Source organism: Prenolepis imparis, unplaced genomic scaffold, assembly GCF_030444845.1.
Source record: "Prenolepis imparis isolate NDT839.2.m4 unplaced genomic scaffold, iyPreImpa1.0 SCAF_9, whole genome shotgun sequence".
Lineage (NCBI taxonomy): Eukaryota > Metazoa > Arthropoda > Insecta > Hymenoptera > Formicidae > Prenolepis > Prenolepis imparis.
The window spans coordinates 2597142-2620992 of record NW_028141167.1 but is presented as its reverse complement, the minus strand read 5'-3'; the positions used below and the strand labels follow the sequence as shown (position 1 = coordinate 2620992).

Here is a 23851-nt window from a genome sequence, read left to right as displayed (position 1 = left end):
TTACAGTTCTTCGATAAATTGACATTGACAATTTGCGAAATAAAAAGTAGCAACGATTAACGAGACAGGAATCGAGATAATTTTCCGTCAGTTCACGATGTCGATATCGTGATTTCATCGCGTCATTGTGACTATAATTCCGACGTCTATTCCGGCGAAACCCATTCTCCGTCACCGTCACGTTCTATCGCGAGCCCTCCCGAGAAAAGCCCGGATGTACTAGCGTCGTGTCTCTCGAGACAGGGAAAGCTCTCCTCTAAGCAGGAAACTCTATCCTTCTCTGTCTTCCTCACCCCTTTCCCCTCTCGCGTTCCCTCGTACCGTCATACCTTCACCTCCGTTTAGGATCGAGAGCCCCGGAATGGTTGGTCGTTACGCCTTACGAGGCTCGGGGCGAAGAGCAGCGGAGTTGAGTCTCGCACTCGAGGGTGCCTTTAATTGGATTCGATTGATTCGATTAAACTCGCCCTCGCTAACCTCCGCGCGCGCGCGCACCGAATTCGCCCATTTAAATTCGACCGGCGCGATAATCCTCGCGCCCTTCTCGTCCTCTCTGTCTCCCTCGTTTCCTCGTCTGAGAACGTCTCGCTTTCTCGCCCTACCTACTTTCGAGTCTTTTTCAGGGTCGGGCGCCGGCTGCGAGGGACTGTGTGTAACTCGACTTTGAGTGGCCGGATGTCCTGCACCCTCGATAAGGAGAGCCCACTCGAAACGACATTATTACCTTGAAGCGAGACCAGACGAGACTTGCTGGGCTCGCGTTCCATAAAATCAGCCGAATTTATTTCGAATGCGAGATTAAAGCTCTCGTCTCTCTCCAGACATATTTAAATGCTCGTGATTGTGAATATTTCCTTCGAAGAAGAATTATCGCTTGAAACTTTGTCTGTTTTCTTGTTTCTGTACAGATCTTTTTTTTTCTTTTTCGTTGGTTTATTTCAAATTAATGTAATTCACCTGCCAATTTATTTTGTGTTGGTTTTTAATTTATGTCTGCCAAATTTGCTCTTCCTTTTCTTTCTGAATAAAATATTTTATCATAATATATACTTCTATTTTTCTCTCTTAATTTATATTTTCTTCTTAATAATTTCTTCATCTTTACATATTGATATTCTCTTATCCTTAATAATTTTATATAATGTATTAATTTTTTTCAAGTTATCCTGCGCTACTATCCTTGTTTCAAAATAGTCGAATTAATTCGTGTCGCAAACTGATTGTATCGTATTCTAGGATTTTCAGATCCCGAAGGAATTCTTTGAGAGTTCGCCTAATATACAACGATTTTTGGACGCATTTTCCTACGTTTGCGAATCATTTGTAGAATCATAGAATGACGTCGGAATCTACGAGGAAAGCGCGGAAACGTTAGTCTAAAAGGAGAAAAGGGAGAAGGACTGGCGAACATAGCTTGTATACGCTGTATGTGTGTGTATTGCGCTGTTGTGCTTTAGTATAACATTGTCCTGTTTGGCGTCCATTAGGAGACCACGTTAGCTCTTACCATCCTTTCTCTCATCCCTTTTCAGCTTTCATCTCGGTCGGCGCTCTCGCCACCGGCCCTTGCTCGCTGTCAATTTCGCTATTCTCCCTCCCTCCCCTCCTTTCCCACCCTCACCGCAGACATTATTACTCTTGCCGAGGACAGAGAATAGCGGCAGTTGTTCCACTGGCGTGGAATCCGGACAACAAGCGACCCTACCACCCTTAGATTCCACCCGATGATAACGGAAATACGCTCCGCGCGAGTCCGAGTATCTTTATTGCTTATTGCCTTGTATTTATGAATCAAGACGGATTAATCACGCTATTGTTTTTATTTTATCAATTTTTAATTTAAATTTATCCTCTTAATTCACTAATTTCTCCTCAATCTCTAATTATGTACTAAATAAACAATAAAATTCCGAATTTGTGAAATTCGAATAACTCTAAATAGGAAAACTCAAAGTTCGAAAATTTCCCCTTCGAAATCTTTCCGTCACACAAATAAAATCGCGTCCTAACGTCCCCGATCATTCGATCGATGTCCGAGCGTCAAAGCACCACCTCGTTCGTTTGAATCGCCTAGAAGTATTTCACGTAGAAGCACAGCCAATCTACAATTCACTTGTCGGCCTCATAAAATCCACCACCGCAAAGGATGTTGCTAGCGGCTTATCGCCGGGAACAACGACGTATCCTAGCGCGACTAGTAATAGGCTACCTGTTTTAAACGAGGCCTTAAGCTCGCCGACGTTCATTATTCCTGCCGGTATCTGCTCACCGTTCCTCCCGGAGCTTTTATTGCTCCCAGTCGTTTCAGAAGAGTTTCCGTGTGCCGTGGTAGGAACCAGGTTTTCCTCTCCTGCCTGCTCGGCAAACTTTACAGGAAACATCCTCGTAGGACAAGAGCGTTCAGTCGCGCGTTCCGAGCACTCGGCTCTTTAATATTCTCCGTACAGTGTTTTCATTGCAGCCACTCTGTGCCGTGTGCCTTTTCCTGCACAGCCTCCGTTCTTTTACCCCATCTCTTTCCCTTTCTCACCTTTTCCTATCTTCCATCTCATTGTCCTCGTTTCTTTCCTTTCAATTACTTTCCTTCGAAGACTTGCGAGCGTTCGCTTCTTTCGCGATTTTATAGAGGCGTTAAATACCCCCTTTTTTTCTCTTTCTCTTCTCCTTTTATTACCATGGAATTTAATCGTGAAAGTTAATCGGGAAAATCGTTCGTGTTATGTCTCGCGACGTTTCTCAGAAGATGACGCAAAAGTTAATTAAATAAAAGTGACGGTTTGTTTCTTGATTTCTATAATTCACTATCGACTTGTATGTACTCACGAAAAGTATAATTATACGAGGTCCTTGATTTTAATCCGTCTTTTTAAAATATAATAATTTATTATTTGCACTTTTCACTATCAAGCATTTTTATTTGAGATCACTGGCGGATCCTGGGGGGGGGGGGGGGGAGTAAACCCCCCTTGCAAATTAAAAGAAATAGTTTTGCTGAATTTGTTTAAAAAATATAAATAAAGAAAAACAAACAAAGAGCTATCGATGTCATGATCCGCTAGTGTATATATATATAAGTATAAGATACACTGTATATTATACTCATTACGCATTCAAGGAGTTAAGTTTAGATTAAGTCAGACATAGGACAAAATGATGAGGTAATTTCATTGCACGAAAATAATTAGGTGAAATTCTTTATATCTATATAATATATATATAATATATATTATATAGATACAAAGAATTTCGCCTAATTATTTTCGTACAACAAAATTATCTCATCATTTCGTCCTATGTCTGACTTAATCTATACTTAATTCCTTGAATGCGTAATGAGTATAATTTACAGTGTATCTTATACATACATATTGTATATATTATATATATATATAAAGAATTTCGCCTAATTATTTTCGTGCATGAAATTATCTCATCATTTCATCCTATGTCTGACTTAATCTATATACTTAACCCCTTGAATCCGTAATGATGAGTATAATTTACAGTGTATCTTATACTTATATATATATATATTTTTTATATATATATTTTATATATATATTATATATATATATAAAAGTATAAGATACACTGTAAATTATACTCATTACGCATTCAAGGAGTTAAGTATAGATTAAGTCAGACATACGACGAAATAATGAGATAATTTCGTTGCATGAAAATAATTAGGCGAGAAATTCTTTATATCTATATAAAATATATATATATATACACTGGCGGATCCTGGGGGGAGAGGCTTAAACCCCCCCCCCCTTGCAAATTAAAAGAAACAGTTTTGCTGAATTTATTTAAAAAATATAAATAAAGAAAAACAAACATTAAAGAGCTATCGACGTCATTGATCCTGAAATAAAAGCTAATCATGAAACCAAAAATATTAAATAAAATAATTTGCATACCCCCCCCCCCCCCCTATTATCGACGTCAGGATCCGCTAGTGTTTGAGATTAAGTTATCTTGTTTTGTTGATATTTTATATCATAATATATAAGGCTGACCTTTACGAAATACATCGATAAATAAACGACGAATATATAAATGTTTAAACATATAATACCAGACTTCATACTTTGTGATACTGTCGACTTTATGCTATGGTTTCTCTACTTGATAAGACCCTGCAATAACGGTTTAGTGAAATCTGTTTATATTAATGTTTTAAATATTTATATTCTCATTATGTGTATTATAAATTTTTATCTAATAATATGTAAGAAAATGAGATAAACCGTGATTGTAGGCTCTTGCTAAGTAGAGAAACCATAGCATAAAGCGGACAGTATAACTAAATACAAAATCAGGAGTATCAAATATGTTTATATATTTATATTCTTGTAATATTATATATTTTTATTTAATATATAATAAGTAAAAAATTAAAAGAAATCATTATTGTAAGGTCTTGTTAAGTAGAGAAACTATAACATAAAGCGGACAGTATCACCAAGTATGAAATCTAGTTTTATAATCATATAATTTACATTTCTAATTAAAAAGTATACAAAGAAATATATGTTTATATATTTATTCCTATAATGTTTTTTATAAATTTTTATGTAATGATATTCATATATTAAATTAATAAATGAAAGATTATGCTATTTTTAAGTGTTTCTCTCATTCTCCAAAAATTATAAAAAAACTAAATTCACGTATAACTGCTATTTTCATAACTATTCAACATTATCATCATTTGTTAGTCGCATATTATCATGTAATTTTCGTACATAATGTGAGAAATTACGAAATTCCCGTCACACAGAATGTTATTACATATATTCGCGTCTCTATTTTCCGTCTCTATATTCCGTTACTTATCTTGCGAAATAGAAAACGCATATGGCATATGTTTATACGTTAAAAAGAGCTTCCCCGCCGGCATCGTTGCAATGTAAACAATTGTGTCATATACATCGTGCATATTAGTTCAATGTAATTAACTTTCGTGAATAAAAGCGCGACCGATGAAAGAATCAGAATTTTCCATGCACATCGTATTTCCTCCTATATTTGTTTTACGTTGCGCCAAGTAATTCAATTTGACAACAATTGTTATTCTATTAACTCAAAAATGAAAGAAACTTTATGAATAAACGTGCGTCTACGTATCCATTTTGCCGATTTATATCCATAAGAGAAAAATTAATAATTACACTATATCTTTTAAACTTAGAATATTAACATCTTTAATTGAAAAATATATTGTTTGTGATTTTGTAATATTAAAAATATCTTTTTATATTAATACATAATTCGTATTTATTATATGATTATATATATCATAAATTATATTAATTATATATTATATTATATTACATATAATTGTATCATTTAATTACGTCTAATTAAATCTTTAATAATAATCATCACATACACATATGTACTATTATAAAAATATTATTAAGTTATATTATAATATATAAAAAAAATTTTTTTTTTTATTTTGTAAGATTGATGACTAAATTTTAATATACGATTATTTTATTTTTATCCTGATATAATTCTATATGCCTGATATAATTTGCAATTATATTTATCTCATCGACGATTTTGGCATCATCTTTCATAGCCACTCTATTTGGTATGCGATGGCAACTGCCGTACGACAAGAAATCCCGAGTTTCTCCCTGAAATCTCTCCCCGAAGAGCGCTCTTTCTACTTCGCTCGGACTCATTTTCTGTGAACGGAGACCGGAGGGCCGGTAACCTAACTACAACGACCAACCCTTCCCGCCGAGAGCACGTACGCTCTCGCTGACAGCAACTCACCCGATTCCCGCAAACTCGCTCCTCCTCTCTCTTTTCCCCGCACGAACGAAAATTATAACGATGAGTACAGGGTGTCCCGAAAATCGCGCTGTCGTCATTACAGATTTTGCGACAAATTTAAAATGAGTGTTTTTTCAATTAACTTTAAAAAGGAGACCTTAAAAAGGAGACTTTAATCAGTCATCGCTCTCGCCATTTTTTATTTTCAATTTTAATTCTAAAATGCCAAAAAATGTAAAAGTTGCAATATTTTGTTAAATACTACCTCTATCGCTTTCGACTAAAAGTTGTCGACGTCTCGATATCGAAGTATCTGCTAAGTTTTACAGGGCAAAAAAGCGAGCAAGTCTCGCACAGGACACCACGTGTACTATAATGGGCTCTACTTACTGGTTTAGTCGCTCGCATGTGTAACTCGAAATACATAGTTCCATAACCGTGTGTAGGTGCCCTGTAATATTAAGCCAGAAACCGGTGGTGACCGGACGAGAACGAGGATGACGATTTAGTCGACTGTGCGCGTTTATCATCTAAAATAGATCTCACGAAATTCGGGCTGGCGGACAAAATGCTTCCTCCTTCCCATCGTCACGCCGAGAGAGAGATGAAAGAGTAAACAAAAGAGAATAGACGCTGAGATTCCACAGGGAGCTTATTATGTAAACACTGTTCATAGCATATTGTGATCGATTAATAAACATAGAACATCATAGTTATGTATATATGAGATATATAACTCTATTTCTCTCTCTTTGTAATAAAAGAGAGTTTAATTAAATATTCTATATTTAAGAATAGATTGAAGAAATGCAATATGTATATATAAGATTAATTAATCTATCGAATTTTGACATCGCGTTAAATTTATGATTTATAATTACGTTAAGTACAGTTCTGTATTGTTAGACTTTGATTTATGTATATACCAATTATAAAAAAGCGTTATAGTCCACATTATATTGTTTCTTTCACCTGTTTCGAATTATTTTTAGCTGGAAGATCGCGAGATTATTCTAATTATAGAATATTCTGAGAAGCATGTCCTGAATAATTTCCTCTCTCAAATTGTATTAGCGCAATTACGTACGGAATACATATCGTACAACCATGTAATATATCACTTAAATTCGTTCGTTTAATGATAATTAAATGTGACTAAAATATAAAACGATAAAATATGCGTACCAAATTTAAAGTTAAGGGATCGGTTCGTTAAGAAATTACGGAGAAGGATCGAGTAAATACAATAGATTGGCGGTGAATTTACGGCGGGCGAAAAGTTTTGTTTTGATTTTCGTGTATAGAAACGCGCGCAGTCCGTCTATTTTCAAAACCTTTCGAATACCAGCCGGGGGAGAGGGGGGAGTCTCGGAGAAAGTTTACATTGTCCTATAGAAAATTTCATGAATAATTTCCGAGTACATCAGTGCACGCCGGAGGAGAGAAATTGCGGAGGAAAATACAACGCTCGGACTTCTTCTCGTGCTTTTCTTTTTACCGTCCGTTATCTTGGAAAAGCGACGGTATTATGAGCGTCTTATAGAAAATACGAGCAATCGACCAGAAATGTTGACAAAAATGGAAACGAGAAAGATGAATCTTTATAATTAGCGCCAAAGCATGAACGCACATACATGAATTTTTGTATCAACCTATAACGTAATGCAAACGTATAAAGTAACGTATATCAAACAAATTTATCGTATATTAACGAAAAGTAAATAATATAAGTAACCGATAAATTGCAATTGTTAAGCAAATAGCAAATTATTAAATAAATAGCAGAATGCTATTAATTAGCTGTTGAATAAATAAATTGCTAAATAACGATTATTTGAAATATTAAGCCAATCTTCAATATCGATACGTATATACGAAACGTAAACAGTTGTGAACTTTCTGTACAATCAGCCCCGTTTCTATCATCTTTCAAACAAGAATAACACAATATAACTTTCGCGGAGGAGAAAATTCACGATTACGTTCTTTTTATTCTCAACTTTACATTATTATTTGCAAAAACAGCTATGTCGACGCGAATGTAAAACAGCGCATTTTCTTCGTGTCTAGCTTTTCCTAAATAACGTATATGCGAACGTTGTTTCGGTAATTAGTTTCCCCCCCGGGGAAAGGTGGAACGCGAAGCCACGAGAGAACGCGAGTGCACGCGAATCCCCCTCGGATTTATTCACGCTCGGCGTTAGGTCAGAATGTTACTTGCGTAACCGCTACTGTTTCTGCACTCTCGCACCCGCATCAGCCGTGTGCATTTGCACTCACTCCAAACACACCGGTGGCCTACCCACTCTCGCGCGCGAATGTTACAAGCCGGTTTTTGCGTTTATGTAAATGTACGATGACGAGAGACGGACGAGTGGTTAAGACGGCTCTAAACCAGCCCTTTTCACTCTTTTTCTCGTGCGCAATTGCGCAAGGCTAATAACACGTTAATCGAAACGAGATGGAACTTCCGTCCCTCAAGGAAGATCTTTCGAGTTGATCTAGAATAATCCTCCACATCAATTTTAGCGTGACTTAATTTAATTAATATATAAAAAAGTGATCATATATATCCTTATATCTTGATATCGATAGAGCTGTAAATATATACTCTTATAATTTTAAGATGCTTTATTAAGAAAAAATCTCGCTACAAATTTATATGCAAGTAAAATATTTTACCTTTATTTAAAATGCATATCTATTATAATTAGCGGAATTAAATCCCCTTTTTACACTGCGAAAGCAGGGAGAAAACGCGTTACGGTATTTCCGTACGGCTTTAATGAAATTTACGGAAACGAAACTTTCCTCGTGGAGATCACGAGCTACTTAAACTGCTAGGTAAATAATTTCCGGCAAACTTCGGCTAAAGCACGTATGTAAGCGCGAGAACGCGAACGCACATACTCTCGCGCGCGCGAGATAAGCCTTTCATCGTTAAATTTATCGGCAGTCAAATAATTCCGCACGACAGAAGCTATTTACTGTCGTCATCTAAGTATCTCTTTCCTCCACCCTGCAACACTTTCACCATTGTTCGTTTCCCCGCCCTTCTTCACTCCCTCCTATCCTCTCTCGCTCACTTCCTCTCTGATTAATCTGTTTCATTATCCCCTGGCAAACTCTGCGAGCATACGGTTCAACTTTTTGTTATTAGCATTTAGGGCAGACGCGGGGCGTGCCACTCCGCGTTGTAGCATATCCAAGTGTAATAGTCAGACACAGCATCCGGCAGAACGACGAGCGGAGCCGAAATATAATAACGGCGTGAGAAGGGGAGGGGGATGAGATATGCATAGAACGACAGGGTGATTATAATATATCCCGAGACGCGCGTCGAAATATTTATTCATGAACCGAATAATAATCAGTCTGATTTGTAAGCATCGAATATATCAATACAGCTGTCACAATCTTCCCCTTTTTGTCCTTTTCTTCTTTTTAATTCGCGCACGAGAAAATATAGGACGGCCACAAATTTTGTTCTTTAATTAACTTCACGTGGATTTTTTATTTCAATGGAATCTTAATTAAAAACTGCTCAAGTCATCGAGATACTTGATATTGAATATGGAAAGCTTTGTAGACGGAGATAACGTTCTATGAAACCTTCTGCGTTGAGTCAAGTTATTACGGAAAATTTTGCGACAACCTGTATCAAATTATCTGTACATATATATATATGTTGCGCCAACTTATTTCTCCTCTGTGTTTTCTAGTAAAATCACACAAATATATAACGGCACGACAGAGTGATATTTGTACCGTTGTAGGTCTGTATACGCTTAGTTAATTTCGCGGTGTCAGTTTCCGAATACCATAAACCTGACAACAGTTGCCTGACAACAGACGTCATTCGTATCGAAGGCAACTGACAGGTGGAACGAATGTGATTATAGATTCGGATATATCCTATGTGTGTGTGAGGATATACGTCGAATAGTGTACTAGTTATTACCGTTTGCACGCGACATTGATTGATTCACTTATCGGCACATCGTCACTTCAATGACAACTCCTCGCAAAACTTTACTTCTCTGTATACTTTACAGAAAGATATGCGTGAAATCTTTTAAAAATAATTTTAAAAAATAACAGATACGCTTTTATTAATCCCTTTCTAAAAAAAGCATATTAAGTCGATTCTCGCAAGTATTGTGTCATCTTTTCCGCGATGTTAATTAAATTTTAAAATAATAATATGTTAGTATTAAAATAGTAATATGTTGTAAATAATATGTTATAATATACTTTATCCGCGATTAATATTTTTTGATAGAAATCAGCTGATAACTATCAAAAATATTAATCGAGTTTAAAGTATTATAACATATTATTTAAAACATATTATTTAGTTTAATTTTATTTTGAACAAACTGTTAAACCACTAACCCTCGCGATGACAGCCTCTCGATGTTACGAATATAACGCACAATGCGAATAGAAACAGTCAATCAACATCGCGGAAAAGATGCAACAACTTGCGAGAATCGACTTAACATGCCTTTTTTAGAAAGGGATGTTATAATATTTTAAATTCGATTAATATTTTTGACAATTATCAGCTGATTTTTGCCAAAAAATATTAATCGCGGATAAGATATTATAACATATTATTTAAAACATTATTATTTTAATATTTTCAATATACTCTATACACCCCCATTACCGCTATAAAAATGTTATAAAATAAATAAACAACTTCTCACTCACCGATACGTGCAATAGCGGAGTTGTACCACACAGCACATTGATCTCTGGAAACAAAATATTCAAATTATGTATATACATAAGTGTGTTTTAAATATCTCATAAACAATACAGTTTAGAAAAAATGTTTTTATTTTGCATACCTCATAGTTGCCCCGATGTCGCCCGATGCCTCCCCGGGCCTCCTCCTCCTCTCTTGGTCCATGGTAGCACTCACGACACTCGCGAAAACACGAATAATTACGATCGCCCGATACTTTACACGGCACTCCCGACGAGCTAAACTTTACACGGCACTCCCGACACGACGCGTGAATCGCACTGTATATCGCAACGCTACCTGTAACAAATAAAATGCATACATATATTAGAATAATCTTATTATTTCGCATTACAACATACACAATATAAATATGTAAGCTAGAATTAACGATAGATATATCCACGGATCGTAACACATTCGCGCGCGTGAAAACAGATTAAGTTGGGTTAGGTTGGCAAGAGATTTTGCATCGAATTTTTCGCGAAATATGCGTTTCGAACAATTACGACTACATTATTAACGTTGAAATTATGATATGCGATTGATAAATATTACAATACAAAGGTTAGAAATCATTTCTAACGATTATGCTTACTAATTAATCACAGCGGGACGCAGCTCCAACTGCCTGATACTCGCGGCGTTTCGGTAATGGCCGCTATTCTACAAACATCGGCAACTTCACTCTAATAACGCGCGCGCGCGATACTATATACATGACTTATATAATATTAATAATTAATTAAAATTCGAAGGAGATTCGTTTGAAAAGATATAGCTTTAGAAAAAAAAAATATTAATCAAGAATAAGGTATTATAACATATTATTTACAACATATTACTATTTTATAACTTTTGCCATATTATTATTTTAAAATTTAATTAGCAAATTATGACATACACAATATAAATATAAATATATAAGCTAGAATATTTAATTAACAAATTTTCGCTTTATTAATATTTTTTGATAAAAATCAGCTGATTAAAACGTTAATTTGCTAATTAATTTTTAAAATAATATAAAAATTAAAATAATGTTTTAAATAATATGTTATAATACTTTAAACACGATTCATATTTTTGACAGTTATCAGCTGATTTCTGTCAAAAAATATTAATTGAGAATAAGGTATTATAACATATTATTTACAACATATAACTATTTTAATTTTTTACCATATTATTATTTTAAAATTTAATTGGCACACAAATTAACGCTTTAATCAGCTGATTTCTGTGAAAAAATATTAATCGAGCGGTTGTCATCGTGAAGGTTAACAATTTTGACAGTTGTTTAAAATAAAATTAAATAAAATTAAATAAAATCTTTGAATAAAATTTTTTTTTTATTGTTTTTGACTCGCATTTATGATTTTATGTTAATGATGAAGTGATTGCACGACGAAAAGGCTAACCGTAGTGAGAAATTGTTGACTCGTACTACTTAATTTATCTACATTATTACTTTGCGCATAATAAAATTACGATTTATAAAGTTCGTATAATTTTTTATTGTTTTTGATTGGCATTAATGATTTTATGTTAATAATTAAGTAATTGCGCGACTGAATATACTAAGAAATTGTTGGCTCGTACTACTTAATCTATCCACTGGCGGATCCTGGAGGGGGGTTTTGGGGTTAAACCCCCCCCCCTTGCAAATTAAAAGAAACAGTTTTGCTGAATTTGTTTAAAAAATATAAATAAAGAAAAACAAACATTAAAGAGCTATCGACGTCAGGATCCGCTAGTATATATATAAAAATATAAGATACACTGTAAATTATACTCATTACGCATTCAAGGAGTTAAGTATAGATTAAGTCAGACATACGACGAAATGATGAGATAATTTCGTTGCACGAAAATAATTAGGCGAAATTCTTTATATCTATATAATATATACAATATGTATGTATAAAATACATTGTAAATTATACTCATTGCGCATTCAAGGAGTTAAGTGTAGATTAAGTCAGACATAGAACGAAATGATGAGATAATTTTGTTGCATGAAAATAATTAGGCGAGAAATTCTTTATATCTATATAATATATATATATATATACACACACTGGCGGATCCGGGGGGGGGGGGGGGTAAAACCCCTTGGAAATTAAAAGAAACAATTTTGCTGAATTTGTTTAAAAAATATAAATAAAGAAAAACAAACATTAAAGAGCTATCGACGTCCGCTAGTATATATATAAAAATATAAGATACACTGTAAATTATACCCATTACGCATTCAAGGAGTTAAGTATAGATTAAGTCAGACATACGACGAAATAATGAGATAATTTCGTTGCACGAAAATAATTAGGCGAAATTCTTTATATCTATATAATATATACAATATGTATGTATAAAATACATTGTAAATTATACTCATTACTCATTCAAGGAGTTAAGTGTAGATTAAGTCAGACATAGGACGAAATGATGAGATAATTTTGTTGCATGAAAATAATTAGGCGAGAAATTCTTTATATCTAAATAATATATATATATATATATATACACACTGGCGGATCCGGGGGGGGGGGGGTAAACCCCCTTGGAAATTAAAAGAAACAATTTTGCTGAATTTGTTTAAAAAATATAAATAAAGAAAAACAAACATTAAAGAGCTATCGACGTCGTTGATCCTGGAATAGAAGCTAATCATGAAACCAAAAATATTAAATAAAATAATTTTGCAACCCCCCCCCCCCATTATCGACGTCAGGAAGTAAATCTATCTAAATTCTTACTTTGCGCATAATAAATTTACGATATAAAGTGCGTATAATTTTTATTGTTTCTGATTGGCATTAATGATTTTATGTTATTAATTAAATGATTGCGCGACGAAAAGGCTTACCGTAGTGAGAAATTGTTGACTCGTACTACTTAATCTGTCTACATTCTTACTTTGCGCATAATAAAATTACGATATATAAAGTGCGTGTTATTTTTTTATTATTTTTGACTCGTATTTATTATTTTATGCTCATGGCAGAGTATTCCTTTTCTAAAAAAGATATGTAAAATCGATACTCGCATATATCAAAGTTTATTGTTGTCGCTTTTCCGCGATGCTCATTGGCTGTCAAGATTCGCGTTGTGTGTTATATTCGTAGCATCGAGAGGCTGTCATCGCGAGGGTTAGCAGTTTGACAGTTTGTTCAAAATAAAATTAAATAAAATAATAATATTAATTTTAAATAATATGTTGTAATACTTTAAACTCGATTAATATTTTTGACAGTTATCAGCTGATTTCTGTCAAAAAATATTAATCGCGGATAAAGTATTATAACATATTATTTACAATATATTACTATTTTAATATTTTTAACATATTATTATTTTAAAATTTAATTAGCAAAGTAACGTTTTATTAATATTTCTTGACAGAAATCAGCTGATTAAAGCGTTAATTTGCTAATTAAATTTTAAAATAATATGTTAAAAATATTAAAATTGCAATATGTTCTAAATAATATGTTATAATACACCTTATCCGCGATTAATATTTTTTGACAGAAGTCAGCTGATAACTGAGAAAAATATTAATCGAGTTTAAAGTATTATAACATATTATTTAAAACATATTATTTTATTCAATTTTATTTTGAACAAACTGTTAAACTACTAACCTTTGCGATGACAGCCTCTCGATGATATAAATATAACGCACAACGCACAATGCGAATCGAAACAATCAATCAGCATCGCGGAAAAAATGCAACAATACTTGCGAGAATTGACTTACAATTAACATGCCTTTTTTAGAAAGGGATGTTATAATATTTAAAATTCGATTAATATTTTTGACAAGTATAAACTTTTTGTCAAAAAATATTAATCGCGGATAAAAGATATTATACGAGGGTAAATCAAAAAGTAAAGGGACAAATAAAGAAAAACACATTTATTTTAACCTATGTGGAAAATTTACATATCATTTTTCGACATAATCCCCACCAACATCGATACATTTGATCCATTACTTAATAAGCTTCTGTATTTCATCCTGGAAGAAAGATTTGGGTTGGATGCGTAGCCAGTTATGCACCACTGCAATGACCTTCTCATCCAAAGAAAATTTTTTTTCTCGTAGTATTTCTTTTCTTTTTTTTTTCTCGTAGTATTTCTTTTCTTTTTTTTTCTTTTTTCTTTTCATCTTTTCGGTTTATTAAAAGAAGCACTACGAGGAAAAAATTTTTCTTCGGATGAGAAGGTCATTGCAGTGATGCATAACTGGCTACGTATCCAACCCAAATCTTTCTTCCAGGATGAAATACAGAAGCTTATTAAGTAGTGGATCAAATGTACCGATGTTGGTGGGGATTATGTCGAAAAATGATATGTAAATTTTCCACATAGGTTAAAATAAATATGTTTTTCTTTATTTGTCTCTTTACTTTTTGACTTACCCTCCTAATATATTATTTAGAACATATTATTATTTTAATATTTTCAACATATATATTATATACATCCCCATTACCGTATAATTAAATTAAATTAAATCTTTAAATGATATGGCGCGCGCGCAGCGCGCGCTTGTGTTGTCTAGTCGTATATAAATGTCTTATCATTACATTCTTCAATTTAATTATGTATCATATTTTATAATAAAAGAATTAGGAACTTATACTTGCAAAGTTTTCAGCAAGTTGCTGACCAAATCAAAATTTTTCTTCTATTTTTGGTCTCAATTTTCAATCTAACATCTGTTTTAATACACATTACAACATTAAACACACAAGTTACATTCTTTTAAAACTATTTAATCTATAATTTTGCCAAAAGCTCCTTTTTTAAACTTCTAAGTAGGAATCTCTGTTCGTTTACTGCCTATTTGAAATACAAAGTAAAACCTCAATTCTTATATAAATTAAATCTATTTTCTAGAATTCAAAAACGTGATAAAAAATAATTGAAGTTGAAAGTAGGAGGAAAATTTCGACTCGGATATACGATGCACGTAGAAAAGCTCGACTCGTATAAATCTTCATTTTCATCTACCGTAGTACCTTTAGCAGAGTACAGCTCTTTAATTGCTTATATTAAATAATTTCCTCAACCATAGTTACATTTTCGTCGAGCAGAAGTCTCGCATGCATTACACGAGAAATGCGGTCTCTTTAGAAATAGGTCGCACACACGTGCCATAAGAATCCAGCTGGCGATTATTAAGATTAGTCGTCCCCGGTGAATCCGACGCTCGGGGAAATTCATTTTCGCGGGTAATGTAACCCCGGCTGTGTAACCGGGGCGACCTAGCAAGTAACACACGTTATACGGATCTGCCGATAGACGTCGTCGAATACGCGTGCGGAAATCCCACGGGGACTTACGGGACAAATCCCCCGTGGCATTTGCCGATGGATGGATGGCGCCGATAGCCGGGATTCCGCTAGCGAAGGGGCGCCGAAAAAAAAAATCAGTCGGACAGAGCGACGCCCCCGACGACAGCCGATTGAAAAATGGAAAGGACAAAGGATCCTGGCAAAACACGGTTAGACAACGAACCGCACCGAATTCCTGACATTCGCCACGTTGTCGCAGTCTGTTATCGACGTCACGAAAATTGGCCCCACTAATCCCTGTCACTGCATATCGATATCACGTCAGATATTTCCTTCGTGATTTTATATATATATGAATATTTTTTTTTTTTTTTTTGCAAATCTTGAAGAAGCAGAAATGACAAATTCTTTTTTCAGGATGATCACGAGATAATAAGATGGCATTAAATGAAAAACAGAAAAAATTCAAATTTATGGGACTAAGCCAGGATCGATCGGGGGACAATGAGAGAAAGTTTATTTAATCGCCGCAAATCCGGATTGCATCTAAAAGAGAAGCTCGCGAATGTCACGAGCTCGTATCGTCGAAGTTTGGTCTAGTGCGAATGAAGAAAAGGAAAGGAGAAAGGGAAGAAGAGGAAGAGACCGGAATAAGAACTGTTGGTTACTCAATCGAACTTGACGAAGCGACGCAGGCTTTCCCTCTCTACCTACCTCTCTTTCTCTCTCTCGTGTCAAGCTCATTCGCCGTCCTCTTGCCGCACGTGTCGCAGCTTAGCGGCAAGAAAAGCTCCAATTTAATTTCGCTCAACGCTCGAAGATGAGGTTATTAACCTTAAAGCGGCCGGCGCTTTGCGAGCTCATTTGTAGGCGCGTCGCGCGACAGCAACCAACGTCGTGATGGAACTCGCCGGCGGTTAAAGCCGAGGGTCACAACGACGCAAGATTTCCAGTATACCGTGATAAAGACATTCTCGCCCTCCTTTTTATCCTCCTATCACATTTCGTGCAAAACTAGAGATTCGACGAAACGCTCCAAAAATATATATATTCCTCGCGAATGCTACTTTCGACTTATAAGTTACGGCTATTTTGCAAAAATATAAAATACGAGAACAAAAATAGAATTTCAAATATCGTCGCTAAAAAAAAGATGCGATATTTTTGACACGGCGCCGAGATGCCTTAATACATGACGTAATTTTCGCGAGCCACGAGCTTACGCGACAGATTCGTTTTGTGCGCGCGCGGCGACATTTTTCGTTTCGCGAGCAAAATCTAGCAAACGTGACAGGTAAAACACGATTCGCAAGCAAATGCGCGAGCAAACGAGGGAGAGAGCAAAAAAACCTACTAAAAGGAAAAAAGAGAGAGAGAGAGAAGAAAGCATTAACAGTATACGCGCGAACACTCTCTCACTCTGGCATAATTACCGCGCAGCGAGAGGGAGAGAAATTCCAATTAGGAAAAATAATTAATGAAACAGGCTGGGGACAAAGTCGCGTCGACACTCTCGCGTAGGGAAGAGGCAGTCGGGAGGTACATAGTTCGAAAATGAACGTTGAACGTACATTAATATCTTCGTTCAATCGACGCATAATCGCGCACGACGGGGGCTGCTGATAAATTTTTCTAAAGGTTATAAAACGAATTTTAATAAAGAGCCATAAGGACGGAAAAGCAATTTCAAGTATTGTCAACGTGAAATAAAATACATTCCCCACGACGGCGACGTTGATACTTAATGAACGCGTAATTCTTTTGAGACACCATTTTGCGCGACGTTGTGACTGCACGTAAGCTCGTTTTCCCTCGACTAACGCAACTTTACTACGGCGGCGAAATTATTTTAAGTCTCCGACAATGCGTTTCGGAGAGATGCGAAACGCGAAGATCGAGAGAAGTGCGGAAAAACAACTCGATTTATTAATTTATTAATATGAAAGAAGCACTTTTTCCTTCGTCTCTTATTTCATTCTGTTATACAATATAGTCGTCTTGCTACTTCTAGAAAAAAAAAAAAAAAAAAAAGAATCTCTACGAAGAATTCGAATGCATCGCGCGCAAACGACCGACGAACAATCGCATCCCGATGCGACAGCCTGCAGTTGCATACTCGATCGGCCACTCCTTCTTTCGCGAGCCACCGACAATCCTTTCAATCTCAAAGAGTGGAAAGTTTCATGCCAACAAGTAAAGAGAAAATCGAGTCGCCGGGTGGAGGGAACTGGAAAGAAGGACGATCAGGTCCGAGGATACTGAGGAAGAACCGAAGAGTTGCAGTCGAGGGGAGGAGAGAAGCGTGAACAAGTTGGAAACTTTTCCTGTCCAATTGGCCTCGCGCCGTTCCGTGTGCATCTCTCTCTCCTTTTTTTTTTTCTTCAACCCCGTGTAATAAAATCGCCGAAAGAATCGAGGATGCGAAAGTCAGCACCGGCCCTTTCCAAGGGAAGCCGACGACGATCGGATGACGCAGCGACCAGACCGTAGATCCGTAATCTCATCTAATTGAGGAATTATTCAAGAGAAGCCACCGCCGAAGTCGTTTCTCCCTGTCGTTTCTCCTGCCACCCCGTCGCAAAATCCAGCGCGAAAGGACTCGCCCTTCGATCCGTGCAACCTTGCGACCCGTACGGAGGGAATTCACGGCCTATTACGCAATCGATCAGCAAGATCGGGATAAGCAACCGTAATGAATACGCATCACTCGAAAAGTCGGGCATTCTCTAACGGAGATCTCCTCGGAAAGACTCCCCTCGTTTTCCCGTATCTCCCGTAATCACTACTACATTGCATAATGAACTCCAATTACTCACTGCCCCTTCGTAATCTCGCGGATCGAGATTTTCAGGTGTCTATCGATATATAATCACGTCTTTTCTCTTTCCTTCTCGCTGTCCTTCTTACATACGCAGAAAAGAGAAAAGAAATTATAGTTTTGCGATTAAATAATATATACTATTATATATACTATATATACTTAGCAATCTACTTTAAATTATAATAAATTTCGAGAATATATTATAAATAAAATATATTATAGATATTATAAATATATATTATAGATAAAATATAATAAAGATAATATAAAAATTGATATTATATTTTCCTTGTAATTTATGAATGTTGCAGTTATCGACAAATTGATTAATGGTTATTTTCGAAACAGCTAGAAATGAGCTCATCTTACTTTTATTCCTCCTCTACAAACTTCGTTGACCTCGTCAAGGAAATTACAAAGAAATCTCTTTCTTTGTAATCTTGTAAAATGAGAAAGAGTCGTTTCCAGAAGATTTTAGAGACTAATAACGAACTCTCTCCGTGCTTCTCTCTCCTGCTTCCTTCTCGGTCGCGATACAATTTAAGCCGACGCCCGAGAATAGCCACCTGGGTTCTTCGTTAAAGGAATTCGATTACAGGTGCGCGCTGCGCCCTTCCCTTCCCCCCAGCTCTTGACACTTTTGAGGGTTTTTGAAAGACGCCCGACGTGATAAATGACGGAATCCTAGCGAAACGTGGTGAATTCGCTCTACGGCGCGTCATTATTTACGTGTCGAAGCGGTAAAAGGCCCCTTACAGCGCAAACTCTCATCGATCTGCCCCTCTTCTTATTCAAGCGAGGCCGGAGAATGAATGGACCCCGTCGCACTTAACGACGCTAGATCGGTAAGTTTCATATTTACAACCATCGGCGAATCCCATCGAACGAGTTAATTTTCCTCATTCGCGAAATCGTATCGTTAGGCAAAGGTCTCACACTTTAAATTATGGTAATTACGAGATGGGGTAAGATCTCTCGTAAGATTCATCGGAAAGTTATATTTAAAAAAGTTGCACGTGAAAAAAAGTATCTCTGAAAAAGTGCATTAATTTGTTACCTTTTTTTTAACGCTTCCCGTAACAAAAACACGAAAAAACACGCGCGTTACAATAGCGATAGCGGCGATAAAAAAATATAAAAAAAAGAGAAAAAAAGATAAATTCGCGCATCTCTCTCTTTCTCCTTCTCTCTCTCTCTCTCTCTCTCTCTCTCTCTCTCTCTCTCTCTCTCTCTCTCTCTCTCTCTCTCTCTCTCTCTCTCTCTCTCTATTTTTATCTACAAAGATCACATACGCGACAAACATTCAAAATGGAACGTTGAATTAAATATTGTCGACATGGTCGCTAATAAAAATTTCTGCTGGTGCCTTCGCGCATCCCCGCATCCCCCGTTAAATCGCGTTTGAACGCACGTGGACCATAAATATGTCACCACGAAACTTTACGTAACGGGAGAGTAACACTCGTCCGCGTGGCACGCGCAAAAGTGTGTCCATTCTCGCGTTCAAAATGGACAAAATTGTGAGAAAGCGTGAAACTGTAGCCTGCAGCGATCGACGATGCGAAATACTGCCGGAAATCGGGTGTGATTAACGATGTAATTAACTCTTTACGATCTTATATCGAGATGAACTCGATAAAGTTTAAATTAGTTGTAAAGTGTATAACTTTATATATATATATATATATATATATATATATATATATATAACAGCATCTGTAACACGTATTTCTCCAGGACCAATAAATGATGAATCATGAAAATATGCGCGTGAAGCAAGAATTGATCACACGTTACGAACACTTGGAATAAAATTCAATATGACAGAAATAAAAATATATTAGGATTCGTGTGTTTGTAGAAAAATCTAAATAAAGCTAAATAGATTCGTACGGACCAGCAGGTGCAGCTGTCTCCGTGCGATAAATACAATAGTGCTGCAAACAGCGAGATAGACCTTTATTCGCACATCCTCTTCAATTGAAGTACAAACACCGACTGAACACAAATACGGGCCTATATCTAGACGAGCGCAAGTACATACAATTGGGGGCAAAAAACCAAACAAACAATATTTACATTTCATATGGAATCGTTATCGGATCACTGGCATGTCTACGCGTTAACGTGAGAAAGTAAAGTGCTTATCGAGATTAATTTTGATCGAAAGAGATTAATATTCCGCGTCGGAAAAATATGAGAAAGTTGCCTAAATACGCGAACGGAAAGATACGCAGGAGAATTCTAATAAAGAGGAGATAAAGTAGAAAATACTGCGGGGAATTACGGCCAATTCGACGGTGCGATCGAATGTTCCATATTGCACGATTCGCGTTCCTCTTTCGATGAGAGAAAAAGTAACGCGAGCATTTTTTCACAAAGTTACAAAATACTTCCTCGACGTAGAAATACACAGTTGTTTTTAAATACGTAGCTCTGTGTTTTCCCGCCCGCGCGTGTAATTATTAAATTCTCGTATTTGCAACAATTTGCTATTATTTCGTGAACAAGCAACTATCTTTCGTACGATGACAATGTATTATATATATATATGTAAATAAAACAGATAATATTAATGAGATCGAGCTTCTCGTCGAGAAAATTGTTTATAATTTTATTTTAAATCGGTCGCGTTTCACGGCGCGCAATTAAAATTATTCGAAAGAGTAATGAAAACTCTCTGAACGCGATAGGCTTACACGGTGTATTCAAATCGATCGTTTACGATATAAAGCTAGCTACGCGAGCCAATTGAAATTGACATGGCGATTAAAATTGATATCTGTATCATTTTTTGTAAATCGCCAGATTAAAGAGCGAAAGAATGAAATAAAAGCGAAAAATGGACATAGACAGAACTTTCGCCGTTTCAAAAAGAGAAGAAGGGGAATGCCAATTCCGCGCGATTCCGCTGACACTTTGCACTCGCGAAAATTCATTAAATTCCTTCCAGCGTGCCACGAATTTGCTGTGAAAGAGAGCGGAAACCAATTCGAAATTTTTCGCGCCGCGTGAGATTCAAGGCGGAAGAAGATAATGAAATTACACATCGTGTCAACGTGCAACCCGATCGCGGCCGCTCGCTGCCGCACGTTTTTTTCAGTATTTTGCGCCCAGAGGAAAAAAATTACTCTCTCCCTCTCACATCCTCCCCTCTCTCCCTCTCTCTCTCTCTCTCTCTCAATATATATATTTTTTGAAAGTTTTAAACACAATGGACACCTGTTCTCGCGAGCAGTTATTAATCTGCCGTGAATTTTTGCTCACTGATCGTTCGATTTGCAGTAACATTTTAATTTTTTTCACGTACGCTGTTTGCACTATCGTGTACTCCCCAAAATCGACGCGATCGCGTTATTTCAAGAAATTTCGAGTCGCCGAAATGTCACTTTAGATCTGCAAACCGCGTGGAAATTACAATTGCAAAAACGCTCTCGTAATTTTGACTGCCATGTGTGTCAACTCGTTTCGAAAGTTTAATACGATCGCTCGATATACCTATAGTTCGAGTTTGAAAAAATTGCTGCTTTCTTTCTGAACTTTGAAAATTTTGATCATCAATGAATTTCAAAATTTTCCAAATCTCCATGCAAATTTTAGAAATATATATTACTCTTCTATTAATAAGCAAATTACCATGTACGTATTTTACTCGCGCAAAGAGCGAGTTTGCAGAGTTCAACGAATTCAGGCATAGGTCGTAGTAATTATGCATGCGAATAAAGCAATAAAAGGATAATTGGGAAACTGAATTTAAAACCGATTTTCTGCGTTTACAAAGTTAGCATGCAACGGCATAAATTTAATTTCATACGCTTTACGTATACCTTTGTTTTATTTGTAATTTGCAGAGTGACCGCGAATATATATATTAACATTGATGCTCCTCTCTCTCGCGCGATGATTGTTGCTTGTTGAAAAAATAGAGAATTCTTTTGGAATTCTCCCAAAGCACCGACGAAATCGATCGTATACGTATATATATTCTCCTCTGTTAATCGTCGCAGACCTCACCTTCGTCACCGACCGACTCAAAGGTCCGACGAGGATTAATCAAACCTCCCCGAAATAATCAAATCGCGTTTAAACCGAGCGAAGGCGCCTTTAAGCGCCTCTACGTGATATCCCCCGCGTGACACCTCCGAATCCTCCCTTAGCTTTCTCCGCAGCCTGACGTAGGAGACGTAGGAGACGTAGCCTACCGCGCGTTAGCTCATAAATCTTCCGTCGCTCGTGATTTCGCGTAGATCTCGTTATCAAACTTGTCCAACGGGCTTCCCTTTCACAAATGCAGAACTAAGCTACCAGTAAACCTAAAATTTCACTGCTTTCGAACCACGTGCTCGCGGCAGCATTTTTTCGCGCCTCTCTCGGCATTTGTCAAGTTTGTTACGAAGGGCATGTTCCGATATACACTGCCAGTACTGAAAAGCTATAGTTTACGTTACGTATATTATATATTTTCAGTACTAGCAGTAATATCGGAACATGGGGGAAATTGTATTCGCTCGGAACCAAGTCTCCGAAAATCTAAATCAATGATGGCTATTTGTTTTTGTCGCGCTCTTTTTTACAATCGCGCGCGTCAATCGGGTGTCATATATTTCGAAAGCGGATATCGATATCGCGGATGACAGCTACGGAATATCCTGAATTTACTGGCACTTTTTTCCCTCTGTCAATTACTTGTAAAACAGTTCGATTTTTCTTCGCGAGAGCCTGAATCGAATATACATTCCGTCACTCTTGTATACACACAGCGGAAATTAATTATTTCTCTCTATAATCGATAGTACTTGATCTTGCGATTGAATCGTAAATTAAAAATATAAATGCAACTTTAAATCCGGAGAAACTTGCGAGCGAAATCTTTGGAAATCGTAAGCTTCTTGTTCGATACACCTCGAGTCTCTCAAGTGTTTAACGGATTAAAATGCAGCGAGAAATTAAGTAGCATCAGATGCCGTTGTAACTTAACTTTATTTAATCGGACGACGAGTATTTATTCCGCCGCGATTTACTTCGGACAGAGGAGGGTGGGGAGGCGAATGTCGCGTTGTAAACAATTCGCTTTCTCCTCCTTTGCCTCTATTTTACTTTAATTTCCTAGGCGCGCTCTTCCTTATTTCGACCGACGACGACGACGCACGTCCGCAAACGGGCGAAACTCGCTGCCAAACT

The 23851-nt window shown here is 36.3% G+C and overlaps 2 protein-coding genes across 2 annotated transcripts in view; one reads left to right on the top strand and one right to left on the bottom strand.

Annotated features, from left to right (window-relative positions):
• LOC145940546 (uncharacterized) overlaps positions 1-10838 on the bottom strand; it is a 223572-nt gene extending 212734 nt beyond the window's left edge. Inside the window, exons 1-2 of the mRNA XM_083045817.1 lie at positions 10647-10838; positions 10507-10550 (exon numbers count right to left, since the gene is read on the bottom strand). Of these exons, the coding sequence (XP_082901943.1) occupies positions 10507-10550; positions 10647-10708 (106 nt within the window). The 5' untranslated portion in view covers positions 10709-10838. The remainder of the gene's footprint in view (positions 1-10506; positions 10551-10646) is intronic.
• Positions 1-16988, top strand: part of LOC145940548 (uncharacterized) — a 282334-nt gene extending 265346 nt beyond the window's left edge. The window contains exon 13 of the mRNA XM_083045820.1: positions 16267-16988. The gene's annotated coding sequence lies outside the window, so the exon portion shown is untranslated. The remainder of the gene's footprint in view (positions 1-16266) is intronic.
• Positions 16989-23851: the final 6863 nt, after the last annotated feature.